The 14,713-nt window shown below is 28.9% G+C and overlaps 1 protein-coding gene across 1 annotated transcript in view; it reads right to left on the bottom strand.

Moving 5' to 3' along the window:
* The window catches only part of LOC122272543 (short-chain specific acyl-CoA dehydrogenase, mitochondrial-like), a 46,011-nt gene extending 38,549 nt beyond the window's left edge, over positions 1-7,462 (bottom strand). Inside the window, exon 1 of the mRNA XM_071181281.1 lies at positions 6,784-7,462. Within this exon, the coding sequence (XP_071037382.1) occupies positions 6,784-6,832 (49 nt within the window). The 5' untranslated portion in view covers positions 6,833-7,462. The remainder of the gene's footprint in view (positions 1-6,783) is intronic.
* Positions 7,463-14,713: the final 7,251 nt, after the last annotated feature.

The raw sequence follows: 14,713 nt of genomic DNA on the forward strand, positions 1-14,713 counted from the left end.
ATATTATATAAAACGCTAATACGTTTTAATTGATAGGCTTCGGCGCGCAAGAGCACGCAGTGAGCATCATATGTCTAATCGGGTGAATTCTCACCGAATTATCAAAAAAATTCTCACAAAATTATAATTCATCAAAGCCGATGCTTTACATCCGGCTTTCAGTACTATTTCATATTGTCTTACAACACATGGTTTTAGCCCTCTGGTGGGAAAGACTTTAAAACAAAACTTACAACAGTTACTTTTCTCAACAACTGAAATTTAGAATAGTGTGATTAAGAAAAATATGTGAACTGTTTTCAATTTCAAATTAATATTGAAATGCACAGGTTTAGAATTTTCTACAGTGAAAAGTTTTCGGAACTTCAGTGTTCAAAAAAGTATACAAAAACTAGACGTTAAGAAAATATCCAATGCGCGAGCAAAGCGAGCATCGGATTGCGAAGCAATCCGAAATGAACTGCGAAAGCAATTCCGGGAGTTGGCGTGCGGCAGCGAGCAGGGGGCGAAGCCTCCTAGTATAATAGAAAAGCAATAAGAAATAAAACTAAATATGTGTATGTATTTAGAAAGTTATTCGTGCTTTATCTCGCAGATATTTTATCTGTCCTAACTAGAATTTTTGAATATTTTTCAGGATTGTATTTTAAAAGGAAAATTTTTTATTGTGACATCTTCAATGATGTTTTCAATAATTTTACCAACAACTAACTCATACATTCTTAAAACACTGTAATAACTTTTAATAATAATGAAATTTTTTTTCTGCCATTCTTCATTAAAGGTCAGCTAATAAAATTTAACTCTCTAAACAAACAAAGACTGTTACATTTTAAGCTTTTGCGATAAATTTTACACAGTGGTAGTTTATATAATAAATATGTATAAAGTTAGATGAGCAGAATTGTTCTAAATTTTGTCAGCACTAAAAAATTGCAGGACTATCAGATTTTCCATGGTAGAAACAAATGTGTTGTTTTTGTCAAATTCCATTTAAAATTAATTCCTCAGTAAAAAAAATAAACATTTTTTAAACCCTTCGAAGTACTGTTTGAATATATATTTATTTTGTTAAATTATTCAATAAAAATAACTTCTACAATTTTCTCTATTGAAGAAAAGTTTTATACTCCTTGCTAAATAAATACTAGATTGTTTGACCTGTTTTTTGGTCTTAGTCTATGTAATAGTAAAAAACTGAGTAATTCACATAAATTAACTTTGCATAGCCTTTTTCTTTTATTATTGTCCTTGATATAAATTGATTATAATTGAATCAGAAATTGGAAACAAATACATAAGAATAGTATTTACAAAATTTCGTTTAAATAAATTTAAAAAAAAAAATAGAAATTATTTTATCCTCTGATTTTTTACTTAGTCTTGTTTTTGCTTAGTTTGTTCGGAATACATTTTTATGCAAGCCATATTAGTTTATTAAATAATGAATAAGTTCATTAGTACATGAGAAGACTTTGAAGTAGTTTCTTGTTAAATAATTTAAGCTACCAAAACTTAATGCTTAATTGCAATTTATTAAATTCCTTTATTATGACGCAAGAAAAAAGTATCATATTTAGTTTTAAGAATTTTGAGCGCATTATTAACACTTGATAGTATTCGATAAAATTAAAATTGTCACAAAAAATAAACAGAGTTTGGCTGAGAAAAATTGTTTCAAAATATTATTATATGGTTTTTATATAAACTTAATTTCAATTAAAATTGAACTTAAACAAATATTTAATATCATCCGTTTCTTTGTAGCTCAATGATTTTTTTCTTTTTAACAAAAATGTTTTTGAATTTACAAGTTATTGTTTAAAAATTCAATAGTTGTCTTTCGTAGTCTGTTCAAAATTTTTTTATTTTATTTCTGTATGAATTTCAGTTACGATAATTCAAGGGATTTTTAATTAGGACTAATTTTTAATTCCATCTTTAACTTCAATTTTAAAAAAAATAGAAGTAAAATAACAACAAAATGTTTGATTCAGTATTACCAAAAGAAAACATAAAATTAATAATTTTTCCCTTCAAAACAGACTTTTACTATCGGTACAATTAAACTGCTAACATACTATGAACTACCAGCCAAAAACTCGGGCCCGCCACTAGAGAGGCAACCCGAGTTATTTTGGGCTTGCCGCCTTTCGTGTAGAAATCATGTCCGAGTTATTTCGGGTCCACCGCCAGGAGGGTTAAGAAGAAATCGAGTATTGTTCACAATAATCAGGTTATGTCTAATGCGATTCAGTTACGATTTTTTTCTTTCTTTTTGCTTTTAAACGCAAGTTTTTATACTTTTTTTTAAACTTAAGATATTTTTAACAAATCGGTTATTGAATACATCTTTGAATACCAATTATTAACTGCGTCTTTGTGGTATAGTGCAGTGCTAATTTCGTGTAGTTGGATCAACTGGAAATTGCAGGTGGCAAGCATAAAATATGAGAAGTATATTGATATACGTAAGTTATACGGTATCATTGACTCTATATTTTGTTTGAATTCGTAGTATGATGAAAGTTTTCAGTTTTTAGCTATGGACGATACATAAAAAGTGATAAGCATTAAAAACTCTTATTGATCGTATTTAGTTATACTAAATGTTATTAATACATTTTAATAATTTAAAAAAAAAAAGAAGCTGAAGTGCAGTACCGTCTTTACGCATGGGCACACCTTGGCAGTGCCCGGGCGCCCCAGGCATTCAAAGGGCCCTTGAGAATCTTACTTTTTTATAAATTGCGTTTAAAAATGCTAAGAATAAACAACATTGCCTTACAGATTTTTTAAAATAAATATATTCTATTCTATAAAGATTGAATTTTGTTTTTCTTTTCACAAATAGTAATTGACTATCTTGCAAACAACAATAATTCGAATAATTTGTCAACAAAAAAACTTAAAAAAGGCAACTGAAATCTATTTTTCTACGTTCCAATGAAAATTTTATGTACTTGGGCATTGAAAGATATTTTGATAACTGTTTAGTTTGACAAAATAATTCCTACCTTTTGAATTTATTTTAATTTGTTACACCCTTATGTTTATTTAATTTAATTTACTTCCATGATTTTAAAAATTATTTTACCATTTGAGGATTACAACTGGGTAGTATCTAAATTTTTTTTCGAATTACTCAATTTTATACACACTTTTTTAGCGATTAATATGCTGAAGAAAAAAAAATTGAGCAAATGTACGGTTTTAACGCCCATAAGAATTTATTCAAATACACAAAGTCTAATTAAGTAAAGAATATTACAAAATGATTCTTTTAATAAATATTTAGCATCTTTGTTACACATAGAACTACAAATTTGTGATTGAAAATTTATTTTTGAGTAATAAAAAAGAACTTGGTTAAAATCTGATGTACCATTATCAGGGACAGTCCTCACACCACATAAATTAAATAAATATCATAATTATAACTCTTGAGAAAAAAGCCTTCAGAAACTATATTAGGCTTCACCCATTTAAATGTGAATGTATATTAAAAAAAAAAGGTTCCTCAAAATTTTAGTATTGAAAAATAAATAAAATAAATGAAGATAGATTTATAAAAAAATTTACATTACATATCAGTTATTTTTATTATTATGTATATTTTATTGATTGCTTTAAAACATTTTTTCTTTCATCTTCAAGTTTTAAGGAACTTTAAATGGTTTTTCTACATAACATATATCTCATTCAGGCATTTGCCTTGAATAAATTATCAAATACAAAAATATAAAATTATAAAATATTATTCCAGAAAAAAACAGTATTTTAGAAAATTTAAAAGCTAATTAATTCCAGGTCCATCTGTCTGAAAAACACCACATAACCATCAAGGAATGACTTTCCAGAAGCAAAAATTTCCTCTTCCGACCATATTTCAAATTTGTGCAAAATACTCTAAATACAATGTCGTAAGAGAACTTAATAAAAATATAAGTTAATTACTGCAGCTCGAGGATTTTCGTTCCTCTTCACTTACTTAATTTTTTTAAACCAGTTAATTGAATTTTATGAATGTATGGATTCATCAATAAAGAATATTCCGGAAAGAATTGCAAACAACCATTTATAATGTCATATGTTTGATTCATGAAGTACAAGCCTAGCAGATCGAGCAATTTTTGCTTTTTAATTACCATCTAATATATCTATTAAAAAATTTTTATTTTCACAAAACTCATCTTTTTTTTTTATTTTAAACTTTGTTTCAACTTTACACTTTGTTTTGGTTTTGTTTCAATATGATCGCAAAAGTGAAGTTCTCAAGCCTTATATGCAAAGTACACGCATGAAAGCTAAATTAATTACTTAGCTTACTTTCTTCATTTTATAATAAATGAATTGCTTAAAATAAAGCATTATTTCTATATTTAAATAATGTATCATTAGGTCCCATAACTCTTAAAAGCCCCATACTATTTATGCATTAATGTGAGGAAAAATGCACGAGAGAATAAAGAAAAATTTTACATTCGTTAAATAGTTCAAGAATTTTCAACTGATAAAATTGAGGTAGAAAATACCACATGGAACTCTTTGCAATTTGCAGAAATGCATTTGCTGAAAAGTCTATTTTCCTTAATGAATTTAAGGTAATTTTTTTTCTGAAATTTTATTTGTTCAAAAGTAATTTTAATTTCAAGGGCTGTTTTTAGCTTTTTTTTTAAATTTTTCCTTGCTTTAAGCAATGACTATTGTTTTAGAAAAAAAAAAGTTTCCCCTCGAAATCTTAATTTGATGGGCTCGCACTTTTCTTGATGTAAATTTTAATACGAAAATAAATATAATAAAAGCGTGATTGGATAGATGTTGCCAGGCATAATTTTTAGCATTTGTATTGAACTTTTTAGGCTATATAAAAGTCTCAAAAGAAAAAAAAAAAAAGCAGTTTCTTTTTTGAATTGTTATATAATTTAAAGCAATCGTTACATATCAGGGCTCGAAAAAACTCAGAAATTTTACCCGTCCTCCTTTGAGTTTAACCCGTCGCATCTAAATAAATAAAAATATTATTTTTTCTTATTTATTACAAAAATCTATATAAATTACACAATTAGTAGCTACTAGGATTACATTATACAGTAATAAAAGCAATACTTGGTTACTAATAGTAAAACCTAGTATTTCTTTTATGAAATAATTTAAATGACAAAGGTCAAGTTATCTGGAACGTCAATTTATCCGAGGGTACTGTGTTTTTTTAATGAATCAAATATGACGTTTGCCAGTTCCACAATCAAGCCTGTGATTAACAGAGGTTTCTGCATAGAAATCTGAAAGGGGTTTTCCATTTAGGTGGATGTTCATAATTGCGTTTAACGCTTACGTAATGTGTTTTTTTGTAAGTTCATTGCTGAAAAGAGTCTTTCAACTGCTGCAGTACTCCCAGACGGAAAAAACATCAATGCACAATTCGCAGTATGTTGCTGTACGGGATTTCTAGATTAGAGGGTCATTTTAGAAGTGAGGCGCTAGACTCTTGTAAGATAACAAAAATTGAAAGTGTTTCAAGAACATTAACGGGAAAATGGTCGTCCGCGTTGACGTCTGATTCGAGAAATTCGTTGTCCGCGGGAAATTTTTGACCGCCGAAGAGGGGCGGTTTTTCGAGCCCTGTTACTTATTATTGTACAGTCGAACTCGTTTATAACGAGCACAAAGGGACCGTAACATGTACTCGTTAAATCCGAGTGCTCGTAATAAACGGGTACTTAAGACAGGCGTGTAACCAGAAGAGGGAGGGGGGGCTTGGGAGGTCAAATGATTGAATTTACTTAAAATTTAATTAATACTTACTTACTTTAATTACATTAATTAATTTAATCCCGTTTTTTTATTATTTCGAGCACATTTCTTATCATTTTGATAAAAAGATAAGACAGAAAGACTAGAAAGATGAGAAAAAAGATTGCAAGACAGAAAAATATTGCTCGCTAAAACCGGGTCTTGCTCGTTAAAAGCGACTTCTGTTCCATAGACTTAACATTGATCCTACCAAATATTCTCGTTTCCCTCGGTAAATCCGAGTTCTCGTTAAATCCGATCTCGGTATAAACGAGTTCGACTGTATATACATGTATTGTTATGTAGTTTTAACAAGTAGAATTACTTCTTATCGTGTCACCCATTCTGTATTCTTATAGTATATATTTTTCTCAAGTACAGATGATTATTTTTTAAATCTAGGTATCCATTCATATCGTTGTGATTATTATGTTATTAAATCTGCGTTAGTACTATATCAATTCTAATTATATTAATTTGGCACAATACTCATTGGTTTGGTGTAATTTTTAAATTTTGTTTAAATAATTGCAAATTTTTATCAGTGATTTAATTGGGTACTCGCACTTTAAGAAAAAGAAGTCCTCCCATGTGACCTACTACGTCAGCTAATCTTTCTCAACAAAATGGCGTATTAAATATGAGCTAAATTTCTCTACACATGTTAGAATGTTAATCATCGTCAAGTTAATTAAATACGGAGTACATTGAATCAGCTGAAATATAATTCTTTCTCATCTACTTTTTTTTAATTAACTTAGATTTATCATTTGTTTCTGTATTTTATTCTATATATGTATATATGAAACAGCATTTCCGATTTATAAAAAATTTATTTATATCCAAAGTTAATTAGGAAATACTTATCTAATTCGCATTACAATTCAATAAATTTTATTACCTTTATTACCTTATCTTTTCATTAAAAATTATTTACTAGTATTTTATAATAATTCAACTATATATAGAATGGGTATAAGTACTTACCATCGTCATTTCCAATAGCATAACTTCCCATCCTTACAGTTTTAAACATCTACTCACGTTCCTCTGAATACACTAAACTATGTTTCTTTTCTTGAGGAACCTTGCACTCATAAGAATAAACCCCGTACAATTCAGAGCAGTTCATTCTTAAGTGCGTTGCCCATTCATCAATGTCGACTACGAATTGTTCACTTCCTTGAATAATCGGATCCCTCTTTTGTAAGGGTTGTTTCACCGAATTCCTCTGATTCCCCCTTCTTATGGGCGTGCTGTTGATCTATCACCATACCATCCACCAAGCCATAGACTAGATTGGCAGTCTTTATCTCTTCAGGATGTGCAATGACAATCGCCAAAATGAGCGTAGGTTTATGAATAGGAATAGCTCTCTTGAAAGAATGACCAGTATATTCGTTTGTAGTCCTCTGTTGCAGAAGTCAACTCTGGGGGGGGGGGTTAAAGTCCTCGCTCCTGAGATGTGTGCTTTATTAATACACTTGTTGATAATTTGGTTGAAATAAAAAAAGAAACTGAATCTGTTAACATTTCTTTAAAAAGTTTGTATCATATGCACACTTTTACCTTCTTTTCTGAAGTTATACTTCTTATGCGACTTCCAACAAGGTTGCGTTAAACGTTTAACGCTACATTTTTATTGGCCGGGAAATCACGTGGTTGGATCCAATTTCCCCTCATTCATTTCCATTTTGTTTTGGTTCTCACTAGCATAAAAATAATAAAAGTATTGTTTTTCTATAAATATTTTTTTAGCTTGTTTTGATACACATATAATTTAATAGGGTAGTATTTTTTATTTTCAAATTTAGTGGATAACAATTGTAAAAAATGAGTGAAAACAATCCCCCCACGGACAATGCGACGGATTTAAGGTTATGTCAAGGTACGTCTCTTGTGAATATCAATTGATTGTTAATAGGTTTTCTCTTTTGAAATTACATTATGACGCATTCAGATACATAATTGATACAAATACATTTTCCAGGGTGAGACGATGAGGCAACCACAAGCACTTCCACTGGTTCAAGAGGTCCACGAGGGAAAAATGCACAATATTACATTGATTACAGAGCACGGAGGCGAGCGGAGCAGGAAAAAGAGTTGTTGAATAGAACTAGTGATCCTTCTACGACTGCTGATTCTTCTGCAATTAACGTCGCAGGTTGCGAAGTTTAACTTCTTCCGCGCGGAGGGACTCCACGCACTATTTTTTCTTCTTACACATGCCCTTGTTTGTTTGTTACTTTTTAAAAACAAGATTTTATTCCTAAAACGAAATCAAAAGTGGTTATATCCTAGAAACAAGATATTACGCTGATCAAGGGTCCTCTTCATCCGATTGATTTGAAATGATTTCTGTTTATTGTATTCTATATTTTTTATTTATTTATTTTTTCCACATTTCTATCTTTTTTCCTACATAATTTTCACTATTATCTCAACTCTTACTAATCAATTAAATTTTAGAATTTTTTTCATGATTTAGCGAGATTGAATTTTGAATTTCTGAATGATGTACAGTGCGCAAAATAATAATAATAATAAAAAAACAGACGACTCAGAATTACTTTTGATCTAATGAGTCATCTCTCACAAACAAAGGCTTTTAGAGTATTTTAAATTAATAAATTATGTAAGAACTAACAACCTATGAATACAGTACAAAATTTATCATGCTTAAAACTTAAATTTATACCGACACAATGAGAGACCTTGATTTAAGAACTAGGTAAGTGACATTTTAAGGGGATCGATGAATCAGAGAAAATATTAAAAAAATGGTTGCGTCAATATGGATATGCTTAACGTAACTGAACTGTTCTTTGAATTCATTTTAATCTTTACATAACTAAACCACATTAGTTTTTAGTGTAGCATGCTTTTCATGATTTTTTGCTTGATCATGATTTTTTGCTTGATTTTCATTTCAAATTTGACAGTGGTTAATAAAATATATTTCATAAATTGGTAATAAAATAGTTCGGATACAGTTTTTTTTCGTTCTGAAAATGTCACTTACCTCGCTCGAACTCCAATTTTTTAAATTAATATAGCTAAAATGATTTAAAAATTTTTTTTCTATTCAATATCAATTGTTGATCTTTTCGATGGTTTTACGGTATTGAAATAAGCAAAACTCCTTTTTTTGAAGTTTATCCAGCTAGAATTAAGATAAAATGCATTAGCATTACTTGCCATGATGCTATAAGCGTAGACGTAGCTCAAGGAATAGGGCATATTTTTTGTTTCTAAAAAACTGTCCAAAAAAAAAANGTTTTAGAAGGGGAAGGAAATTTTGAGTCTGATGATTGAAATTATTGAAACTAATTTACGATTTACGTAATATGTATAAAACCTAGAATTAAAATATTAATCTTAAGTTATAGAGAGTGTCTTAAGCTTTAAATCTGTCTTAAAATTTTTCCAAAAATGTTAAAAATAAACTTGTAATTAAAGTTTATCTCCTAAATTTCAGTCTTTCGAAGAACATGTTAGTTTCAAAAAAGTTTTAAAAATATTTAAAATCTTCCAACTGAAAATTTTGTAAGATAGTTTAATAGTAGACATTTCAAAGCATACAATGAAGCAAAAGAAATTCCAAAATGTTAATTAGTGACTATATAATGAGTAGGCTAAGAATCATATAATTCTCCATAGATTAACATGGAGGACGACGAAAGTAGAATCTCTCTCCAAGACACCCTTAAGACAGGCGTGTAACCAGAAGAGGGAGGGGGGCTTGGGAGGTCAAATGATTGAATTTACTTAAAATTTAATTAATACTTACTTACTTTAATTACATTAATTAATTTAATCGCGTTTTTTTTTATTATTTCGAGCACATTTCTTATCATTTTGATAAAAAGATAAGACAGAAAGACTAGAAAGATGAGAAAAAAGATTGCAAGACAGAAAAATATTGCTCGCTAAAACCGGGTCTTGCTCGTTAAAAGCGACTTCTGTTCCATATACTTAACATTGATCTAACCAAATATTCTCGTTTCCCTCGGTAAATCCGAGTTCTCGTTAAATCCGATCTCGTTATAAACGAGTTCGACTGTATATACATGTATTGTTATGTAGTTTTTACAAGAAGAATGACTTCTTATCGTGTCACTCATTCTGTATTCTTATAGTATATATTTTTCTCAAGTACAGTTGATTATTTTTTAAATCTAGGTATCCATTCATATCGTTGTGATTATTATATTAATAAATTTGCGTTTGTACTATATCAACTCTAATTATATTAAGTTGGCACAATACTCATTGGTTTGGTGTAATTTTTAAATTTTTGCTTAAATAATTACAAATTTTTATCAGTGTTTTAATTGGGTACTTGCACTTTAAGAAAAAGAAGTCCTCCCATGTGACCTACAACGTCAACTAATCTTTCTCAACAAAATGGCGTATTAAATATGAGCTAAATTTCTCTACACATGTTAGAATGTTAATCATCGTCAAGTTAATTAAACTAGTGGGCTGCGCCCCCTGCTGAAATATAATTCTTTCTCATGTACTTTTTTTAATTAACTCAGATTTATTATTTGTTTAAGTATTTTATTCTAACCGTGATATATTTTTGTTTTGAGTACCTGGCAAACTTTGCATAATTAGTTTGTTTATGTCCCACATAGCTTCGTGCCTGTCTCTGTGTAAATATATATTGAAAGAATTGAAATCTCTGTAAAAAAATTTTTAACTAGGACTTTTGTAACTAGCTGGATTTTAATTACATGTAACAACATAGATTTCAAGATGTTGAAATTATTATAATGTTAAGGTTTGTGGGGCATGCTTGAATCAATTATGTTAACTTTCGTCTATCAAACAGTACCTCAATGTAGAATTGAGTTAACAAGTATTATATACTACTTAATTAATATTTAATATTTATAGTGGTAGTTACGCCACATTACTCCCCTTCCAGAATTTTTTTCTGAGATAGAATTCGATGAATGAATACCACTAATCGATTAACGTTGTTTTATTTATAGATTTATTTTTTAATTTACATCATTTCACCTATTATTATAATTTTTTTTTCATTTTTATTTATTAGCCAGGAGAAACGTGTTTACTTCACCGGATTTTTGACTGCTATTTTTCGAAAAGAAAAATGTATTCTGTAAATGTCATGACAAATAAAGAAACATTGATTTAAATTCGATGGATATCAATCTTTTNACCACTAATCGATTAACGTTGTTTTATTTATAAATTTATTTTTTAATTTATATCATTTCACCCATTATTAATTTTTTTTTTCATTTATTAGCCAGGAGAAACTTATTCACTTCACCGGATTTTTGACCGCTATTTTGTTCACAAATCAACTGTCTAATGGGGACCATTTATCTATGTTGCCGAGTTCATATCACGTCTGGAGGTCATCAATGTGGGGAGCTTATTATCGACAATGTCATCTTTCATCTCTCAAAGGGTACTTCTATATAGAATGGAGTTAACAATTCTTATATGCTACTGAATAAATATTTAACATTATTAGTGGTAGTTATACAATATTTTCTTAATACTTAAGGTACTATTGTACTGATATTTTAAGAGATTTATTTCTAATAAATACCTGGTACACATCACCAACAAAATATAGGCATTTGTTTTGTAAACTAATTAGTTTAATTATAAATTCATGTAACAAATTATTATTCATTCCGGTAATTAATAAAAGTTCTTAGGATTCATGGGGTATTTGACTAGAAAATACTTAATGTCATAAAAGAAATTAAATATCTCTTTATTTTGATTGGTATCAGGAACAGGTAAGATATAAATGCATAACTCGAGCAACGTGAATAACATGAAAAATATAAAAATAGCATAACGTGTTGCTTTTATACTCTTCCAATATAACCATGCGTAAAAAGATTAAAAAAATCAATTAAAAAAAAAAGGTTATTTTGTTTTGAGAAAAATTCTATTTTAATACTTACACACCTGCATAAGCTATTTCACTTAAAATAAACATTAAATATTGAATTCTCTTCTCAAATACTTAGAAGCAATAAGATAATTGCATCGAAAGTTTAGCAAAAGAAAAAAATATTTTTATTAAAAAAGAATAATTAAAATCACACGACTGATGTTTCAGGATTGAAAAAATTGTTTTAGGCATTTAGTTCTCTACACAGCAAAATAAATAAATATAAAAACTAAAATCTGTAAAATATGCAATAATCGTAGCTTTTAAGTATTACATTTTTATATTTTCNTAACTGCATCGGAAGTTTAACAGAAGATAAAAATGTTTTATTAAAAAACTACACACGGCTGATGTTTCAGGATTGAAAAAATTGTTTTAGGCATTTAGTTCTCTACACAGCAAAATAAATAAATATAAAAACTAAAATCTGTAAAATATGCAATAATCGTAGCTTTTAAGTATTACATTTTTATATTTTCCAAAAAAGCATATTTTGCAAAAAGAAAAAAATTTCTTAAAAAAGTGTTTAAAACAAGTTTTTCTTTAAAATTTTCCTAAACTCGTCTCTGATATATAACAATGTTGATGACGTGTGTGAATAAATCAATATATATATATGGATGATTCTCACGAAACATGAAATTCACTGTCCCTTGCTCCAAAATCTAATACTATAATACTAAGAGAACTTTTTTTTAAAAAAAATTAATAAATAGCATTGCTGTTAGTATTTTAAAATGACTTTGCACTAGCATTGACTGTTTTGCATACTTAAAAAATTTAATTGAATATCAAAATGTCATTTTCCTGGCATGTCCCAAACGATATTTTCAATAAGAACTAGCTTAAAAACTTCCCATACATTTTTCAAAATCCATTTTTTTTTTATCTTATCCTATGTAAGCATTTCTGGAATATGCGCAGAGGCCATTGTTTACTAAAACTTCGTTTAAAATAATTTTTTCTGTCAATAATTTGTTTGTCCCATGAAAATCTGTAATTTTCCTGGCTACTTTTATTTAGTGATTTATAACCAAAATAGTCCTTCAGGAATCAATATCTTATGTTAATAAATTGATTAGATACCCTCCTATCTGAACATGTCTTGTTGCATGAATAAAGAACCAATTTTCTAGCTCAAAATCTATTTCAAAAAATTTTTCACGGAGAGTAGGTTTTTATGCTGTCATTTTCCTGGTTTCTTGAAATCTTTAATAACAAAAACTGCATAGATTTATCTGGGTTATTTTAAGAAATACTGTTGTTTTCTGCAGAATATAAAAGTCTTCGGCCAAAATAAAGTAAAGTTATATGCCATGAAATAGTGAATTTGTCATTATCCTGGCTGTCATTTTCCTGGCTTATGAATACCAGGACATTGAAGTGTTACCAGAAATTCTTTTTAACTGCTAATACTGTAAAGAGGTAAAGCAAATATTAATCTAATACCTAGTTTATGTATGATTGTAATATGCTTGGATGTAATCAAAGTTATTTATTTATTTAGTGATTGATTATTAAACACAATTTTATTTTGTACATATCAGCAACAAAAAATATTTTGTTTCTTTCTACAGTGGATAAAAAGAATTAATTTAAGCAGTTTATGGTGTCCATCTAACATAAAGGCTTAAAGTTGAGTTACTTGCTATTAACTTAAAATTACTGTTTTTTAAACTTTTAAGGTAATATGTCATTTTCCTGGCATTCAAGATTTGGTGCATTTCTATTTTATTTTTTCTCTTGAGCAAATGCCAATAAACTACCCTGCTGTCTATAAGATATTAATAAGTGTAGCTAAAGAAGTATGCAAAAAAATTTATATATATATATATATATATATATATATATATATACGGTNTTTAAAAAATTTATTTATATGCAAAGTTAATAAGGAAATACTTATCTAATTCGCATTACAATTCAATAAATTTATTACCGAAAATAAATCTTCTCATTAAAAATTATTTACTAGTATTTTATAATAATTCAACTATATATGGAATGGGTATAAGTACTTACCATCGTCATTTCCAATAGCATAACTTCCCATTCTTACAGTTTTAAACATCTACTCACGTTCCTCTGAATACACTAAACTATGCTTCTTTTCTTGAGGAGCCTTGCACTCATAAGACTAAACCCCGTACATTTCAGAGCAATTCATTCTTAAGTGCGTTGCCCATTCATCAATGTCGACTACGAATTGTTCACTTCCTTGAATAATCGGAACCCTCTTTTGTAAGGGTTGTTTCACCGAATTCCTCTGATTGCCCCTTCTTATGGGCGTGTTGTTGATCTATCACCATACGACATCGATGAAGCCATAGACTAGATTGGCAGTCTTTATCACTTCAGGATGAGCGATGACAATCGCCAAATGAGCGTAGGTTTATGGATAGGAATAGCTCTCTTGAAAGAATGACCAGTATATTCGTTTGTAGTCCTCTGTTGCAGAAGTCAACTCTGTGGGGGGCGGGGGTTATAAGTCCACGCTCCTGAGATGTGTGCTTTATTAATACACTTGTTGATCATTTGGTTGAAATAAAAAAAGAAACTAAATCTGATAACATTTCTTTAAAAAGTTGGTATCAAATGCACACTTTTACCTTCTTTTTTGAAGTTATATACTTCTTATGCGACTTCCAACAAGATTGCGTTCACGCTACATTTTTATTGGCCGGGAAATCACGTGGTAGGATCCAGTTTCCCCTCATTCATTTCCATATTGTTTTGGTTCTCACTAGCATAAAAATAATAAAAGTCAAAAAAGTATTGTCTTTCTATAAATATTTTTTTAGTTTGTTTTGATACACATATAATTTAATAGATTAAAGCTTTTAATGAAGAGCCTCAGAGCTCAAATAAATCTTGATATGTTAAATTAAGCCTTACCAATTGAAACGCAGTGCTATAAGCGAAAGTAGAGAGCACGCCGCACTTTACTATACTCAATACTCAATAATT

Source organism: Parasteatoda tepidariorum, chromosome 5 (genome assembly GCF_043381705.1).
Source record: "Parasteatoda tepidariorum isolate YZ-2023 chromosome 5, CAS_Ptep_4.0, whole genome shotgun sequence".
NCBI classification, from domain to species: Eukaryota; Metazoa; Arthropoda; class Arachnida; order Araneae; family Theridiidae; genus Parasteatoda; species Parasteatoda tepidariorum.